Genomic DNA, 17,381 nt, shown 5'->3' on the forward strand with positions numbered 1-17,381 from the left:
CTCGCCTCTTCTGTTGTTTTGCACTGAGCTCCTGCAGAAAGCCAGTCGCAGGCTGAGGGCTGGATGAGAGGTGGGGTGGTAGCTTGTGAGACAAGTCTGCCGACTCTTTGGGCAGCCTGCTACGGAGAAGCCAGCAGGCCAAAGGAGCGCAAATACTTCTTTCTGGTTGGCCATCGTGTTGTGTACAGCTGAGGCACAACTCTTCCCCCTCTCTTTTTGTGGGACAACATGTGAAGACTGTGGGAGTCTGCAGCCCATTCTGGCTGCGATGAAAAAGCACATGGATGATGTTCATAGGGATTTCCTATGGGAACAGAAAATGCCCCCCCCCCCCCCCCCCAATGCTCTCTTCTCCAAACAACCTTTTTAGAGGCTACTCGCCAACAAGCCTAATTCTACAATGTGATCCAAACTGATGCAGGAGACAGCCCCTTCTGCTGGCCAGGTTAGCTTGTTCCCTTTGCATTCAAGTTCTTGTCAATTTGCTTACAGTTACCCTAATGAACAGAGCCAGCAGAAAATGGTCCATACCCTAACGCAGCACTAGTGAGCCAAGTGAGGAGTACTTCCGTGGTACTTTCAGAGAGGAGAGCTGAGCAACTGGCTCTAACAGTGGACAACTCTCCTAGCTAATCTCTGTCACATAACTCTGCCAGAAACACAGTTTTGCCTTACAGGATGAGTTAGGAGTTTCTGACCGTGCTGCTTGATTTTATTTTGATGGCTACTGTTTTGCAAATTGACCCTTTGCCTCTCCTTCTTTTAGAGATGCAGTTTTACTTGCAACTGTTCATGGGCATCCTGCTCCTTGCCTGCACTGCCTTCTGTGACTAACTTTAACACTATTTTTGTTGTTTACAATTGTCTGCAGCCAGCAGAAGTTTTATGCTGACAGGCAAAGATGATATGCTGATATTAAGAATTCCAAGACAGCTGGTATTTGAAATGGTATCTCACTTGCCTGTAAAATCTTTCTTTATACTGAACTATTAAAATGCTAAACATATCAGGATATTTTCTCAATGTAAGCAACTTGTCATAAGCTACTTGTGCACAACCACATTCATACAAATAATAAGTTCAGTAGCGGTATTTGAAAATAGTATCTCGCCAGATATATCTACTTGCTTTGCATTTGTCTTGGTTATCTACTAAATATCACACTTGCATTTGGATGTGCAGCTAGAGTTAAAAAGGGATCACTGCAGGCAGTGGCATGCAGGCAGTGGTGGTGTCTTTCAGAATGTGACTGCACAGGCTTTCCCCAACAATCTTCCACTCCCTTCATACCTAGGCAAATCCAGGCATGGAAATCCTACATCACACACATCAACAAGGGAAAAACTTGGTTCTTATTACAAGAAATGATGAACCAGAAGGAAAGAACCTAGTTTGAAGCTTGGATTCTGGAGTCCAAGACTTGTGGAGTCCAAAAAAAGAAGAGTATCTTTGAAAATAAATTTTCACAAATAGCTGTACTCTTGAGCCAGACAGGTCTTGAAGTCTCACAACGTCAAAATAAATTTGAAGAATGGGTACTATCAAACCAGAAGCTGATTGATTTCATTTACAATGTTTGTCTAGGCCAGTGTAATCTTCTCTCCTAAGGGACACACACATCACCACACTGGACAATCAGGGAGTGAACTGCATTGCTAGAAAACTTTCTCTGTCATGTGCCAACAGTAATTAGCTGAGGTCCTGAAACACAAGGGATTTTTATCCCTTATGCGTTAGCTAACTAGACTCTTCTCTCAATCTATGTAAATATTTTTTTAAGTTTCCAAGCATAATTGGGCTAGAGGGTTCCACAGGGTATTTGCACATTGTAGAGTATTTAATATCTGTGCTGCTTTCTCTCCTTTTTTTTTTGGTAATCTGAATGTTCTTGTATCCTGTGAAAGAATAGATAGGAGGTTTCAGTTCACTTTTCCACACTTTTCCACACTTTTTGCTTCTTTAGATCTATTTTATGGCATTCCCTAATACTTCTTTCCTCTCTAAGCTAAACATTCCCAGTATTTCCAGCCTCTGCTTACCCAAAACTTATCACCTGTTACTGCCTTTTTGAAGCTCCAAACTGGGCTCACTTCTCTGCTGCCAACCATTTTGCAGAGGTAATCAACAGAACTCAAGAGGCACTGAGCCTCTCGGCAAAACACAGGCTGGTTTGGCCTGGCCCTATCATACAAATCTTGACATTATACACTTCCTATAATGAACTTTCAGTACCTTTTCTTCATACTAAATTGCTGCAGCCTGGTCAGGTCACTTCTAAGACACCAATTCCTTCCCACCCAAAGAACTCATTTTTAATGGCAGGGACAGTATCTGTTGATTTCACTGTTTTGGGGGCAAGCATTGATTTGGGTTAGCTGTGGATGTAGCTCTTAATACAAGAACCTGCATTCACAAAATCTCTAAATATTTAAGTTTGCCAAAAGTATCTAAAGGTCTTGATAACAGCTTTGTAACACTGCAGTTGGGGAATATATGCACAGTGAGTGAGGAGAAAGGTTTGTGCACTCTCTCGAGTGTATGAGAGAGAACATGAAAGCAGTAAGCTAGACAGTCGTAGTCCTGGTTGTAAATTCTATAATTTCTGTTGCCTCTGCAGACAACCAAGAACACTGGTGTCTTAAATAATTTCTGAATGCCATCTTTATATTGAATACCCTTTTAATGGGAAGGGTAACGCTTATATCTTCCAGGAAGAAGTTTTATGTTGAGGTGAAAAATAGCCTGATAAAGCCATACCTTTTACAAAGAAAAAGGACGTGTGTGTGTCGCAACTACGCTGAGCCAGCTCCAAGACTTAGAATCACATGAGGATAAACCTTTTTCCAGACTAAGCCCTTAACAGAAGATTGTGTGTGAGCAATATAATCCACAGAGGAAAAACTTGCTACATTTTTTTTTATCATAACTGAGATACATTCACTGAGCACTGCATGATTCCTTGCTTACAGAGGAGTAGCCTTTTAGATTTTTTTTGTCCCCTCAAAATAAGTGCTGAAGTAGCTTCTTCTGGCTGGTGTGCTTATTCCATAACTTCTCTATTAAAGGGGGTTGTGAAGCTTTCTGAGTGGCCATCAAGGGTAAAGCGTTCACGGATCAATTCTTGCTTTCTTACTAGCTCCTCTGTTGCAGCTTCAGGAGCCCAAATCTAGAAAATAAAGGTATTTGTTGTTAATTTGGACACAACTTCTGCAACTGAAGCATTAAGAAGATACTGTTAGCCAAATAGAGCCGTGTTCTAGCACTCCTTTCCATCCTGAGACATAGAAGAAAACCAGTGTGGCCTCCCAGTGGAACATACCACAACAATTTGTGTATGTATAAGCGCAGCATTCTCTTGTTGTTACTTCCAATCTGTAATATGCCGTGGGCTCAGATTAGGGATAATGTGGGAAAGAAGATCCGAAGCTAATTATTTAGAATGACTGACTCGGGCCCAAGATCCTCAGAGTGGAAAATAGTAATTAGCTGTAGAGTCATTGGCAACATAGCCTTATTCCCCTGAGACCATTGCAGAAACTAGTACAAATCAGGTTAGGGAAATGGTAAACAAACTCCAAACAAAACCTTTCAGTCAGCAATGGTGGTATTCTCCTTTTTAAGGAGAGAGGGGAAAAAAAAAAATACTTCTCTGATCTTCTTTTTCTGTTTCTTGGTTATTTGCAAATGAGTATTAACAAGTCCCTGACACAAAAATTATATTTCCAGTATTCTAACTCTAGGAAGCAAATATTTAGTGTATTGTGATCCATTTAGTTCAGTAACTGTCACTGACATAAGTAATCATGTGATAACTTATTGAGAAGGCAAGTTAGAAGTTGGTGCCAGTACCATGCACAAGGACTCCTGTCCTTAAGTGCAAGAATGTAAAAATCCATGCCATGAATGTAGCTGCATTTGTATTTTACTGCGGGTCCGCTTTAATCCTATTTTAAAACCCGATAAGAGCTTGATTTCCATGATAATTTGTTTTATATAAATATAAGTGTATGTATATAATACATAATCACATCTATATGAACCCTTTAGTTTACTGTTGTTTTGTGGCAATCTCTCTAGCCTGTGTCACGTCATCTATAAGCCAGTTGAATTGTGAAGTAATTTCATCAGATTGTTCTGGTTTTTGATCTACAACAAGGTCTACCTTTAAGTTAATGTGACACTGTGCTCACGTTTTGCTACTGTACGTACTTTTCTGGGTTTGAATGTGATGTCATCTCTCTTGGTAGCACCACTGGTTATCAAAGAGTTCAGATAAATAACACTGTCCTTAAGGGAATGTGTTGTCTTTTCAAGAATGGATTTTTCTACAAGTGGCAGAGATATCTGTGAAGGCTGAAAGAGAAGAAATTATCAGTTATATGACTACATCATGTTCAGAAGCAAGGCACACATCCTGCATCTTCTGACACTTCTCTTGCTATCTACTTACTGTGTGTGTATTTTTCTTAATCTGTTCAGAATCTGTTTTTTCTTAAAGCTGATAACTTTTTCATAACCAAAATTTGTGAGGGAAACCCTTTAAAAAGGTAGGTGATGACTCTCCTTCTTGGACACTAAAACATTAACTGCTCTTTAAGACTCACAAGACAATCACCTAGTACCACTGGTGATCCTATCCTGTGCCAGCTGATAAATAAATAAGGACCTAAGGTTGTCGTCCTCCTGCCTATGAAAGTTCTATACTATCCCTGACAAATTCAAAACATTTTTGAAAGGGGGAAACCAACATTTTGCTACTGGGACATATTTACTACACTGTTCAGGGCAGGACTACTAAAGGATACTCCCAGCGATGCTGATACAATTGCATTTTCTCTCTAAATAGCATCCCAGGTCTGACTAACAAGTACCACTGGTAAATCGGGAAGATCTCATGCACAATAAGACAACCAGGATGTGGTCACGGAGGCTGATGTCAGCTTGGGAACTAGAGCGATGGTAAGGTACTCAAGGCTCCCAGGGGTGCAGGAAAGGCATTCAGAAGTACAACAGTTAAACATCAGTGTGGGATTTGAGAAACAGGACTCAGGTCAACAGTAGAAGAGGAAGGATGTGAGGCAAGCTGGGAAATGAGAAGTCAGCAAGCCTGATATCACCTCAATGAGTTCGATTAGCAGAATAAAAAGACCTTTTTACTAACTTGAAGGGCCTTGGTCTTATCCTGTGAAAAAACAGGTGCTCCCTTTAAGAAATTACAGTTACCAGTTGTTCAGTATTTACCACAACAGAGCTGGATGATCATAAACTTCAGGAGGAGGGGGAAAAGAAGAGGAAATATTTTTCTGTCCTGACAGTGATATAGGACATAATTCTTAAGTGGGACTGGGGAAGACATGATGTTCATATAATTAACAAGTCAAAACTTCCACCAACGAACAAGTACTAGTACTGGCAAGAACAAGTACTGGCTTCTGAAAATACGCACTTTAACAAAACTGCCTGATTTATAGCTTTAGAGAGACATGGATGGCAAATAAATGAAAGAAAGAAGCACTCTACTAACTATTAGCAAATCAATCTTTTGTTACCATCTCTCATACCTCTTCTTTCACAGCTTGTACCTCTACAGGTACCAGTGTAGAAGGTGACTTTGGCTTCACAACTTTTTCTTTCTCTGCTTCTTTCTTTTCTGATACTTTTGGCAAATTTTCCAGTTTATTTTGGAGCAGATCAATTATTCTAGAATCTGCAAATACTTTAGCAATATCAAGAGCATTCTTTCCTGTATTTAAAAGAAAAAAATACCTCTATAAGCTATGAAAATGAACCTTTGCACTTGTTATTGCAACTGGATAATAACACTACAGTCAACTGAATTTAATTAGGCCTCTATTTTATTAACCATTCAGTGTGCCAGCAGCATGCCTGACATTGGTGTTAAGACTGGCAGTCATCAGCACTGCTTGCAGAAATAAGGAATGAGCCTTGAAAGCAAATATTGCAGGAATTCTTGGAGTGGTTGCTTTGCTCTTGACGTTTGCAGCTTAATATACTGGTCCTGCAGGTTGCAATTTTGATCTTTGAGAGCTGAGAGCATTTAGCACTAGGAGATGGCTAGTGTTGTACAAGGTTAGGAATGTAGACCAAGTTATTGTAGGTATCTACCTCTTCCCGTACTTGCTCTGGGCCTGGCAAGGAGTCAAGGGAAAGCCCAATGGTTTAAATGGGGCTGAACACCTTCAGTGCTTAATAAAGGGAAAACTCTTCTGGATCTTATGAGATGAGACCCTGTGGCTGTAAAGTAGTTGCAAGACTAAACTGCTGTGTGAATTAGACCTTCACATGGTAACAGAAATGGAGAATACACATCCCTTCTGCAAGCAGGGTTTCACCTATAAGGTATTTTGGGAAGGAACGTCTCATTATGTAGCAATGTTGCTTCCTATGTTAGAGCAAGAACTTAAAATGTAATAAATGTTAACTGTTTAAATTACTCTGAAAATAGAAGAAATAACACGAGGGATCTGCTGTGAGGATATAGCACTTCAGTATCAGTTCAGATTTGGTTTTCTGTTAAGTATTTTTTCTCAGGGAGTAATATTTACATGCTAAGCAGCAAGAAATTTTTTTAACCAGTGCTGCCTATGCATAAAAAAAATAAGTTATTTAAATGGGTGGCAGAGTATACACTGGCTGTGACTACAATCTAATTTTCCATCAAATAATATTAATAACTAGATAGAATTTTCTTATTAAAGCCACTTATAACTCTGTATGTATCTTGTGAGGAGCAACAGTCTCCTTAACCATGTAATTAATCATGTTACTTTATTTTCTAGATGCATAAAACCCAGGAAAGCTGACTACTTACAGTGGTGATTCCGCACTGTAGAAAACTAATTAAACCTAACTCTTACCTTCATCCTGATAGCAATCATAAATTCAGAACACTTCTCAAAGAGTTCCAAGAACTCAGGGTTTTTATTAAAGCATGTATACACATAAGGAAACAGGCGTTTTTTGGAGACATTGATATTTACCATTGCTGTTTGTAGTTTGGATGTCAGCACCCGCATTGATTAAAAAATAGACTATATCCAATCTGCAGATCTCGATGGCTCTCATTAGTGGGGTTGCATTGCCTATTGTAGGTGCATCCACTGCTGCTCCAGCCTTCACTATCAGTTCAGCAATATCTAGGTGTCCGTTATAGCAAGCGTGATGGAGAGGAGTCCACATGAAATTGTCTGTTGCGTTTACATCGGCCCTACAAAAGAATACGAGAAGTTGTGGCAGATGGAGCTACCCACTAAATACAGTAACATCCACAGCTCCAAGTACAATCCATGTTAACTGCCCACTGCAATGGCATATTCAATGTAAATATTTTCATATTGCTACTGCTACTATGAAACCATTTTAGTATCTGATATATAGTTTGTCATGGAGTATTAATTTTAAGAGTGTGCCTGGGTGGTGATCATATCCCCCTCTAAGCCAACACAGCATCCTCTACATGGAGGTTTTCACAGGTACAGAGAAAAATGGGCATTCAAACAGCTTAGTCCTCTAAAATACTGCTGGTGTTTGCGCTCCAGCTTCACTAAGAATGGCAAAAAGCAGATTAAGGAATTTGAAAAAGAAAGCTTCTGGGCCAAGAACAGGTGCTCTAAAACATATGGGGAAATTGCCTCCTGTCCAACTTACAAATGAGTTAGAGAAGGTCTGTCTCAGAAAATCTGAGGATTTAAAAGTTTTTCAGCCACTGTATCGCTCGACTAGATATGTTTCTGCTCCCAGGTTAACGTTGGCACGTTCTGAAGGATGCAAGGGCTAGTTTGGGGGAGACATTTGCAATATGCTGCCTTCGGATGAAGCTGAGGGGAAAAGCATTATCAGCCCCTTAGCAACCGGCTGCCTTGGGAGCTTTTGGGCTGGAGTCATACAAAAGCAAGGCTTGGGGAGCAAGAGCCACTAGAGCCCCTTAATGGAGTTAAAAGGGAAAAAATATGGTTCCCCTGTATCTCTGAAGAAAGCACAGTCCATGACCATGCCCAGATCTGCAATGTCCCACGTGTGCTATGCGTGGGTTCAGAAGGGGTTGAAAACTCAGAGTGAATTGCTTTCCATTGTATTTAGGACAGCCTAGAGGTCCTGAACTGAATTAGGGTCACTGTCCCATTTACTCCAGGGACAAAGAGCTGATGTCTTCCCAAAAGATGTGGGGGGAGGGAGAAGGAAGAAAAAATTAGGAAGGAAGCTGCTTCCAGGGATAGCTTTTTTGCTCTTTTGGTCAGGTGGTTAATATTAAACTCTAGATCAAAAGAACAGATTCATCTGTTAATCTTTTCTTGTTTAAATTTTTAATCTTTTTCAGAATTGTACCTTTGAGATCTTATTGCTGTAAATTCCCCAGACCTCCTAGTTTTACCTTTGTTCTCTCAGTTGCTTAGCTGTTATGGTTTATTTGTATGCAGTTTTCATTTCCTTTATATTTCTCGTTAAAATAAGTGGTTCCAGTTATTCCACTTTTTCTCTCAACACAACCTCCATGCCTGTACTGATACTCTGCCTGCCCCTGAATCCCTTTTGCTAACTGCATTCTATCAAAAACAAACCAATCTAAGGGAACAGGGACAACACAGCACTGACTTAAAAATTCTTCAGTGTTTTCTCCTGATCAAACATTGAATTTGCCTTTAACACAAATTTAATTTACTTCTGAGTCTTTCTGGAACAAGATAGAAAGTAGATACCACCGATTTATGTTTAAACCTCAGCATTTTCTATAGCTCTGAATAAATGTTTTGTTTTCTATTCGATATGGATTTGTGATACTGTACTGAAAAGGTTATATTGTAAAATATTTGAACTCCCATGCCAAATGGAAAGTACCTGAAAGTCCATGCTGTTGAAAGACACAAAGCTAAACACTGTACTGATAACTTTTCTCTCCACTTTCTGATGTCTGTCAATTTAAAAATCTCAAAATTGGTACTATCTTCTTAAACTAAGTTATTACATTTCTAGGTCTAACTGTTAAATATGAGGAGATGTAACTCTAGTGCTGTCTAGTGAGGCTTGACAAAAGCAGTGGGGATTGATTTGCTAGATTAATTTGCTAACTCCTGCATCCTTATGTTTGGAAGACCTGAATATACACATTTACACAACTTTCCGTATGCACCAGGAATGTCAGTTTAGCAGGGTGTGTAAAGATCCATGTGCTGTTAAGTCTTTGCAGGAATTGGAGGAATGACTACAGCCACTTATCCTTAGAAATGAATGTTAAAATGAATTCTAGCTATAGTTAGAGAACAAAGCTAATGTAAATATCTTTGAAAAATGTTTATTTAAGTGTTCATGTAAATGACTGTAGGACTACAGCACTCATAATAAAAAAGATCACACTATTACACAAATATGACTGAATCTTTCTTAAATTGCTTTCATTTTAAGCTGCCATTGAGATTTTTCACAAGTGTGCCTATAGGCTACAAAATTGCCGAAGCGCTTCTAAAGTGAGAAACAGACTAAACAGCAGCATGTACTTCTAGTGTAAATCCTGCTGCCTCAGCCTGCTGAGGCTGCAGAGGAAAGTGATTATAAGGCTCATCCTCATAAAACATTTGCATGCAAAGGCCCTGGCATGTGGAACAGGCAAGTCCAGGATTGCTTTGATGATTTGGCTAAGAGTGCCTTGATGATTTCAAGCAAGTCACTTGAGCCACATCTCCCCAAAATCACTCATCTGATTTTGAGAGTTCAGTTTTGAGGATGTGCTATTTGAGATGTGGCTATGAACTAACTGCACTTCCAACAGACTGGATTTGTAGGTACTCTGCATGTGACCAAAATGGCAACAGCCCAGACACCAAAAATTTCAGACCTGGGGAACTTACCTCTTGGGTGTTTCTATTTCCCTGTTATTAAAATGTGAGAAATAATAAACTAACCCTCTGTAACTTAGGATCTTATGGAACTAACTTTAATATTAAAATGTTATGTAAATAGAAAACAAACCATAGTCTGTTGCCATCCAAACATTTCCAGTAAATTTATGGCTTTGGAAGCCCTTCCAAAATAGCAATTTAAAAAAAAAAAAAAAAACCCGCTGAAATGATCTTACCCCTTTTCCAGAAGATACTGCACAACATTTATGTTCCCACTTGCACATGCAGTCATCAAAGGTGTTTTGTAATACTTATCTCTTATGTCTACTGGCACACCCTCCTCAAATGCCTTCTGTAGAGACAGAATGTCTCCTGCTCTGACAAGGTAGTTAATGTTAATGTATGTTTTCCTTGGCTCATCTATATACCAGGCACAGTCATCGTGCACAGGATGGGCAGATGGGTGGTCTTGGTTAAAATGGTAGCCAGCAGCAATGCTCTGAATAGCCTCAATCATGTACACAGGGAAGCCATCTTCCCTACGTGGACACGCACTCTTTGGAATAACACAAATTGGTACAGGGATGGCAATGCCTCTTTTGCCTCTTCGTTTCTTCCCTTTCTTCCCCTTCTTCCGTTTGGGTCCAAAGGATGTTATAAGACAGCTTTTCTGCAGGTATTTAGAGCCTTTAAAAAATTCTTCAGTGTTGATTCCCTCAGGGTGAGATCCCTCATGCATTTTGGCAATAGTTTGTATTTGTTCAATGTCCACAAAGGCACACTGCTCCTGAATAACTGATACAAAATCATCTTTAGCTACTGTCCCATCTCCTTGGTCAACAGCCTCAAACGCCTTGCGGAGGGCAGCCTGGTGCTCTAAGGACCAGTCGTATAGCCTCAGTGCCCAGCGGGGGTTGTCCTCCTTAGCCCCAGGCTTGGACTGTTTTATAAAAGTATTTTCAATTTTACGCAATTCTGCTGCTGCTGCTTTAAAACCACCTCCCTTGGCAATGGCTCGTGGGGTCTTTGTTAACAAGTTTGTCCACGTAGGATCACAGCCTAAAAATATGGACACAATTTGCTGATAATGCAGTGGAATTTAGTAATTAGTGATTACATAATGTAAGAGACTTGTACTATACATGCAACTAATTGCCACAGGTCTACAATTTTGTACTGTCTTAACTATAAATAGCAACAGTAGATGGAACCACATCATTATCTCAGACTGGAAGGTTAGCCATGTGTCTGTATTTGTTTCCCAAAGGGAGATTCATTGGGCAACCCATGCTCTACTTATCCATCCACTCAAGAATACGTATAGAAAGGCAGAAGTTTAGTTAAAATTTTACATCTTTTACTTAAAGTGGTGAGCAATGTTAAGAAGAAACAAACTAAGATTAAAATGTCTCTCACTGTTCTATACCCCAACCTTGCAATTTGGTGATGGGCCACTAGTTAAATGTTTGAATCGCAAGAACAGAATGTAGGATTTTGCATTGTGCTCTTGAATCAAAGCTTGAAGTGATAAAATTATCTGATTAAGTTAGAAAATGATCATAGCTTTTTTGGAATATGTTTCAATGCCTGTGGGCACCACGTTTTCTCCATGACAACACTGAGATAATTTTTTTTTTAATTATCAGCAAAACAAAAATTAATTTTCTATTGGAAGATTCCATATGATACTTCTAAAAACAATTAAAACCAGAACAACTTAATACAGTCCAGTTCTAAATTCTACAAACCCATGATGTTTCTGATGCTTTCTTTAAGGAATGTTTTATCTCAGCCACATTAGTAGAAATAAGTCATAATAGCCTATGTAACACACTTCTTAATGAGAATTACATATGCTACATGATACCTCAGTCAAATCTTTCATAAATCTTTCCAAGTGAAATCTTTTCTTTAGCACAGAAAAAGAATATACATGATAGTTGCAAAGTAACTTATTTTTCATGTACCTCTTTGCCCTATAAACTTGCAGCAATTTGCGAATCCTCCCTCCGCAGCGTAATGAAGTGGTGTGTTACCATTCATAGCAATCAGGCCCAAGTCTCCATTATAAGCCGAAATAATCCTCAAAATCTAGAAAAACAAAGACAGTACCACCAAAAATCTCATCTGTTTCTTAAGATGGGGAAGTGTGAGAATGATTTACAAATAAATGCAATATCATATATTCCCAGCTTATATAGTGAACTTCTCTCCCATGCCCAGCTGATCAATGTGCACATAACATTCAAGTGTTCTATAGTACTGTGCTTGCTTAACTGAAGAAATTGTTCAGTTGTAGACATCAAGGACAATCTTCACTCCTGCCAGCCTACTGCAGGCCACTGTCTTAAAGTAGCGCTGATGTTGCATGCACAATCAAAACTCCACAATTCTGTATACTTTGAAGATGATATGGGGAATAAGGAAGAAGGTGCCTACCTGCCACTGTTTGCATCTGCTCTTCTTATAATGGTAATGTTTCATCCAAGGCACACAGCTGTGACATGCTACACATTGAGAGAAACAAGCTCTCCAATGGAGCTGCTCACACCAGCCAGCCACACTAGCACACACACTCAGAGGTACCTTGGCAAAAAAGGCTCTGCAATTATGAGAGAGATTCTATCACTGCTGGATTCCCTTTGATACTTAAAAAGAAGCTGCTTTTGATTGCTGATTATTATGCTTTGATCAGCTGAGCTACTGGACTCAAAAAAAAAAAAAAAAAAAAAAACAAACCACCAAACACCCAACCCCCAAAAACCTACCCCAAAAACCTACCCCTGTGGCTTTGCAGCAATGCTTTAATGCCATAAATGATGATACCTCAAAAAAGCCTCCTTTGGCTGCGAAATGTGCAGCACTGTGTCTTTCAAGGTCAAATAGGTTAACATCGACTCCTCTCTCAAGTAGACCACGCACCAGCTCGAGAACACCTTCTCTTGCGGCTTCCATTAAGGCTGTGCGACCTGTAGCCTGCAAGGTAGCAAGAAAACAAGTCAGAATTTGTTTCGTATGCTAATTCAGGTTGGCACAATATGATCTGATTGTTGCAAGGTGGCATAAACCTGAAGGTCTCCTTTTAGGTATTACCGAAAAAAGGAGACAAGTCTAATAGTTTGAAAGATACTTGTAGGTAAACTTTAAGAATCTAGTCATAATGCTGCTAAGATAGTAGTAGTCAAATTCCAGTGACTCAAGTACATTAGTAGCTTGAGCCCCTTGAATAGTCCCCATGAAAATCAATTGCTTAGTTAAGGAATTCTTTATTCTGTGTGCATGCTGTCATGCATGTTTACAAAATTTAACACAAAATACCACCTCTATCATGAAAGAGCATAAGGAGCTACGGCTGGAGGAGTGCTACGGGAAGGCAGAGCAACTGGGGAATTTCCCTACTGCTCTGTCTGAGAGGAAAAGTTCACATTCAAATACATTAGTACTGTCTCTTTTTCTAGATAGTAGTGTATGTTTGTGGTTAGCAGTACCTATTTGCTTCATAATGGCTGACTTTGGTAGATCTGGTGACCTTCCCAAGAACAGAGCACATCTTGGATCAGGGCCTGCTATTAACATGTTGGCCCACAGCACTACTTAGAATATCTGACTTGCCACTCTACAGATGGGCAAAGAGAGCAGTGAGCCGTGGATATTGTTCCACTGAACCATACTTTCTTCACCGATATCCATCTTTCTCTGGTCCTAGCAAACCGTTCCTATTATGGTCCACGTGACCAGGTACGTGCCCATCGTATTACAAAAAAAATGCAAGTTTCTCATATTTCAGGTACACTGAGTGCATGAAGCGGATATGTGTGTGAGAAGATGGGATAAGGATGTCCAAACATTGGTTTTGCTATAGCTACAAGCTAGGAAGGATACTGCAAAACTAGGACCAAAGCAAAAGCCATGGGTAGCTTTAAGGGAAAGCTTGAGCACCTTGACTTGATCAACAGCACAGAGCTTCAGGTCTTTGTTAAATTAAGGAAGGAAACAAATAAATTACTAAGACACATGTACAAAAAAGAGAAAAGAGCTTCTTATGTCTCGTCCCTGCCTTGATTCCCCATCAGATTTTTCATGCTCAACTCATGTTTTAGTGTACATTATTTCAATCCTGAAAACCTTAGGGCGCATCTAGGCAAAGTACAAATCAGTATTGCTCCACTGAAGTACAGTGAATCACAACTCCTAAGAGCTGGCCCAGTTACATTTTGTTATTGTAAAATATTTGCGATCTAATGTACAAAAATCTGAATCGGGATACGTGGTTCAAGCAGAAGACTTAAATGCCTGCTCCTGCAAAAAAGGGTGATATAGAAGAAGGGAATAGGTATGGCCGCAGAGTTAAGCACTTGTCACTGCTTTATTATTTTAATGTGAGGATTTAAGGTCATACACTCCAGTCGTCTGGTAACTATTCTATACTCCTGTATATATGTTCTTAGTTACAGAAATATTCATACTGGGTTTCTTGCATTGGGATTTGCTCCTCTTTCCAAGAAATTCAGACATATTTCTTTAATATCATGAGCTTGCTCACAGGCTTGTAGAAATACAGGCTTCCCATCAGTAGTACAGTTGTTAACATCTGCACCATAATCCAAGGCAATCTGCATGCAGTGGTAGTGCCGTCTTGTAGGTAAAATGCAGTAAAACAAAACACCTGCAAAGAAAACCAGCAGGGATTATGGTGAGACACTAAATTATTAGAAAGGTTACTTGGGCTGTAAGCTTCACAGCTGAATGGACAAAATCCTTCAATAGAGACCCATTAACTTCTCTTAGGGTATATACATGCAAAAAAAGACTTCTAGTTTAGGGCCTTAGAACCTGGGGAGTAAACCAGAATTTAATGTGACATGTCATGGGAGGAACATGATTCTCAATTGCAAGTTATCTTTCAGCTATGTACTGGAGAGACCTATGATTTAAAGGCCTAGACTGTTCAGGGAGAATTATTTTCATTGTCATCAAAACTCGTGTGGCCAATAGCTTCTGTTGAGCTGTAAGGATTATCCTCAACCACGGTTCCTCTCTACAGATTGGACACAACATATGTAGCAAGTGTGTAACACAGTAAGAGGTCATTTTATGGTATTTCTGGTCTGATAAGGTTCCCTTTTACTTACCTTTCCCTTCATTATCCACAGCAGTCATGTCTGCTTTAGCTTTTGCTAATAAATCCAAAACCAACTCATGGCCTAGCTCAGCTGCCTTCATTGCTGGAGTACGTCCCATTTTGTCCTGGACATCTGGATGAGCTCCCTGTTCCAGCAAGAAGCTGCACATGTCAGTGTCATTTTTAATGCAGGCCAAATGAAGGGCACTATATCCTTCCATAGGCTCTGTGAAATTAATGAGATTTGGGAATCCATTCTGGACCAGCTTTTCTATTTGCTTCTTGTCTTTCTGGTGAACGCACTGAAGAAGTTTGTAGATCTGTAAGTTTAGAAGTCTGTTATCTACCGGTAACATCCTGGAATAAGAAATAATGGCTTCTTTCAAGGAAGTAATTTCTGCATGGGGAGAGAAGAAAACATGTAAACTCAGAGATGACATTATAATTACGTGCCAGTAAGAACAGGAATCAAACTATGTTCAAGGCATGAAAATATCCACTTTAACTTGACAGAGCACTAAGCTTTGAATGAATTTATCTCATTTAGTATATACAGTATATATAGAGACTATATAAACACATGTAGCACCTTGCAAAATTGTTCTTTCTAGTCTTCAAACTGTTCTGAAGAAGTCTCATTCAAGGTGAAAATTAAGTTAAGAAACTGTAAGGTAACTGCTTTCCATTCAAGGAACTGTTATAATCTACAATTACTTGGAAGCCTAAGGGGAGGCTGATCATCTGTCACTTTAGTACTTCAAAGGGGAAAAAAAAAAAATCACAAGTCACAGTGTCCTCTGCACTTGCTGAAACATAAAATTGATACTAGCATCACCTCATCAGTACCTGAGCACCTTCTTTTTTTTGGTAGCTGATGCATGAACTTCCTGCTGGGCTATGTACATAAGAGTAAATTGCATTTCTCTGCAGCAAAACCCTTGGGGGGAAAAAGATGCAGACAGTGGGGCACTGGCCTGGAAAAAGGTTCCCCCAGGTGATGCAACACATGCTTCTTGAGAAAAGTGCGGTGCAGGAAACCAGCTTTGCATTTGCCTCAATTCTGAATTTTTTTTAGGCTTGTTAGCCTCTTTTAGCTAGTCTCAGCACTTGTGGCTGGAGGGCCAAGCAAGGGTCAGACATTATAAGGACCATTTCTGAAGCTTGCTTAAGTGGATGGGAAGCTTCCTATCAGCTTCAGCAAGCCTTGGGTCAGCCTCTCCTCCAAAAACAACAGTGTGCTGACAGGACATGCAACAAAAAAATGTGGAGGAACAGTGTCCTGTTAGGGAATCCTTGGGTTTTGTGGGGGTTTTTTCATTAGCAATATAGCCTATAAATGGGACCACTCAGCAATCTGTCTGGCTACTGCTGGGTGCTTTGTGGATGTCCAAGAAAAGGTGAGTTTTAAGAGAGAGATGCAGAAGGATGCACAATTCCAACAGACTTTTTTGAGGCAACATCTCCCATTCTGGAAACAAAGCCTGAGAGAAAACTGCAGGAAAAGTAGAAAAAAATGAATGAAGGCTATTCATGTTGGGAATGGATAGAGAGCGGTAATTTTTTTTACCGCAGGTACATGCCAGTTGTCATTCCTGTAACTACTGTCTTTAATTTCTTTTGAAGTTCTGTGGCCAGCCTACTTTTGGAACAACAGAGACAGGTCAAATTTACTGTTGACAGATTTCTGAGAACTGTCCCTCTTGTGTTTTTTCCTGCTAAACAAGCTACTTAGCACTCTCCCTGTGCACCTAGCCATGCTGTCTAAAGGTACCTGCAGCCCTGAGTCAGGCGCTATGTGCAAAACAACCCCGTTACACCATCCGGCACATCTGACTGCAGGTGATGGCTCCTCCCCTGTAACAGAGTTAAAATAGCAGAGGTGTTTCAGGAGAGGAGTAAGGAAAAGGTAGGGGAGGGCTGTACAACACCTGGAGCCACTTAAAAGCTGCCCTTTCTAGTCTATGGAGCATTGCAAAAATATTGTAAAATGTTAATGTTTTGCTAGAAAAACTGTTTGTCGTTGTAACAGTTTTGACCAGCTCTACACCATGTTTTATTTGACTGGCATTATTATTAGAAGCTGTTCATTTGCCCAAGTGTTTAAGTGGGCACTAAAATGCAAAGACTTTCTCTTTGCAATGAAATCTTGTCAGAACAGGTCAGCTGCTCCCAGAGTTTGGGGGCTTTCTCTATTTAAATATGACATTGCTTAAATGCTAAATTGTTTTCTGTGTAGATCTTACACAACCCTTATTCTGATCATATACAAAGTATATTCTTACATTGAACGATTAAATCATTAAGTAGTAATAACTTTAATCTGTTGCCTGTGGCTTGTTTATTCTCATCCCTACCATGTTGTGCTTCTTGTGGCATATTGTTCTGTGAAAGGGAATAAATGCAGA

The 17,381-nt window shown here is 39.8% G+C and overlaps 1 protein-coding gene across 1 annotated transcript; it reads right to left on the reverse strand.

Moving 5' to 3' along the window:
- Positions 1–3,040: 3,040 nt before the first annotated feature.
- ANKEF1 (ankyrin repeat and EF-hand domain containing 1) lies at positions 3,041–15,332 on the reverse strand. Its single transcript, XM_075497484.1, has 9 exons — positions 14,987–15,332; positions 14,321–14,520; positions 12,681–12,830; positions 11,822–11,945; positions 10,091–10,913; positions 7,002–7,228; positions 5,562–5,743; positions 4,210–4,353; positions 3,041–3,166 (listed from the first exon to the last, which is right to left on the reverse strand). The coding sequence occupies exons 1-9, from the start codon at positions 15,330–15,332 to the stop codon at positions 3,041–3,043; spliced, it is 2,322 nt and encodes a 773-aa protein (XP_075353599.1).
- Between the last annotated feature and the right edge of the window lie 2,049 nt (positions 15,333–17,381).

This window comes from Mycteria americana, chromosome 3 (assembly GCF_035582795.1).
Source record: "Mycteria americana isolate JAX WOST 10 ecotype Jacksonville Zoo and Gardens chromosome 3, USCA_MyAme_1.0, whole genome shotgun sequence".
Taxonomy (NCBI): domain Eukaryota; kingdom Metazoa; phylum Chordata; class Aves; order Ciconiiformes; family Ciconiidae; genus Mycteria; species Mycteria americana.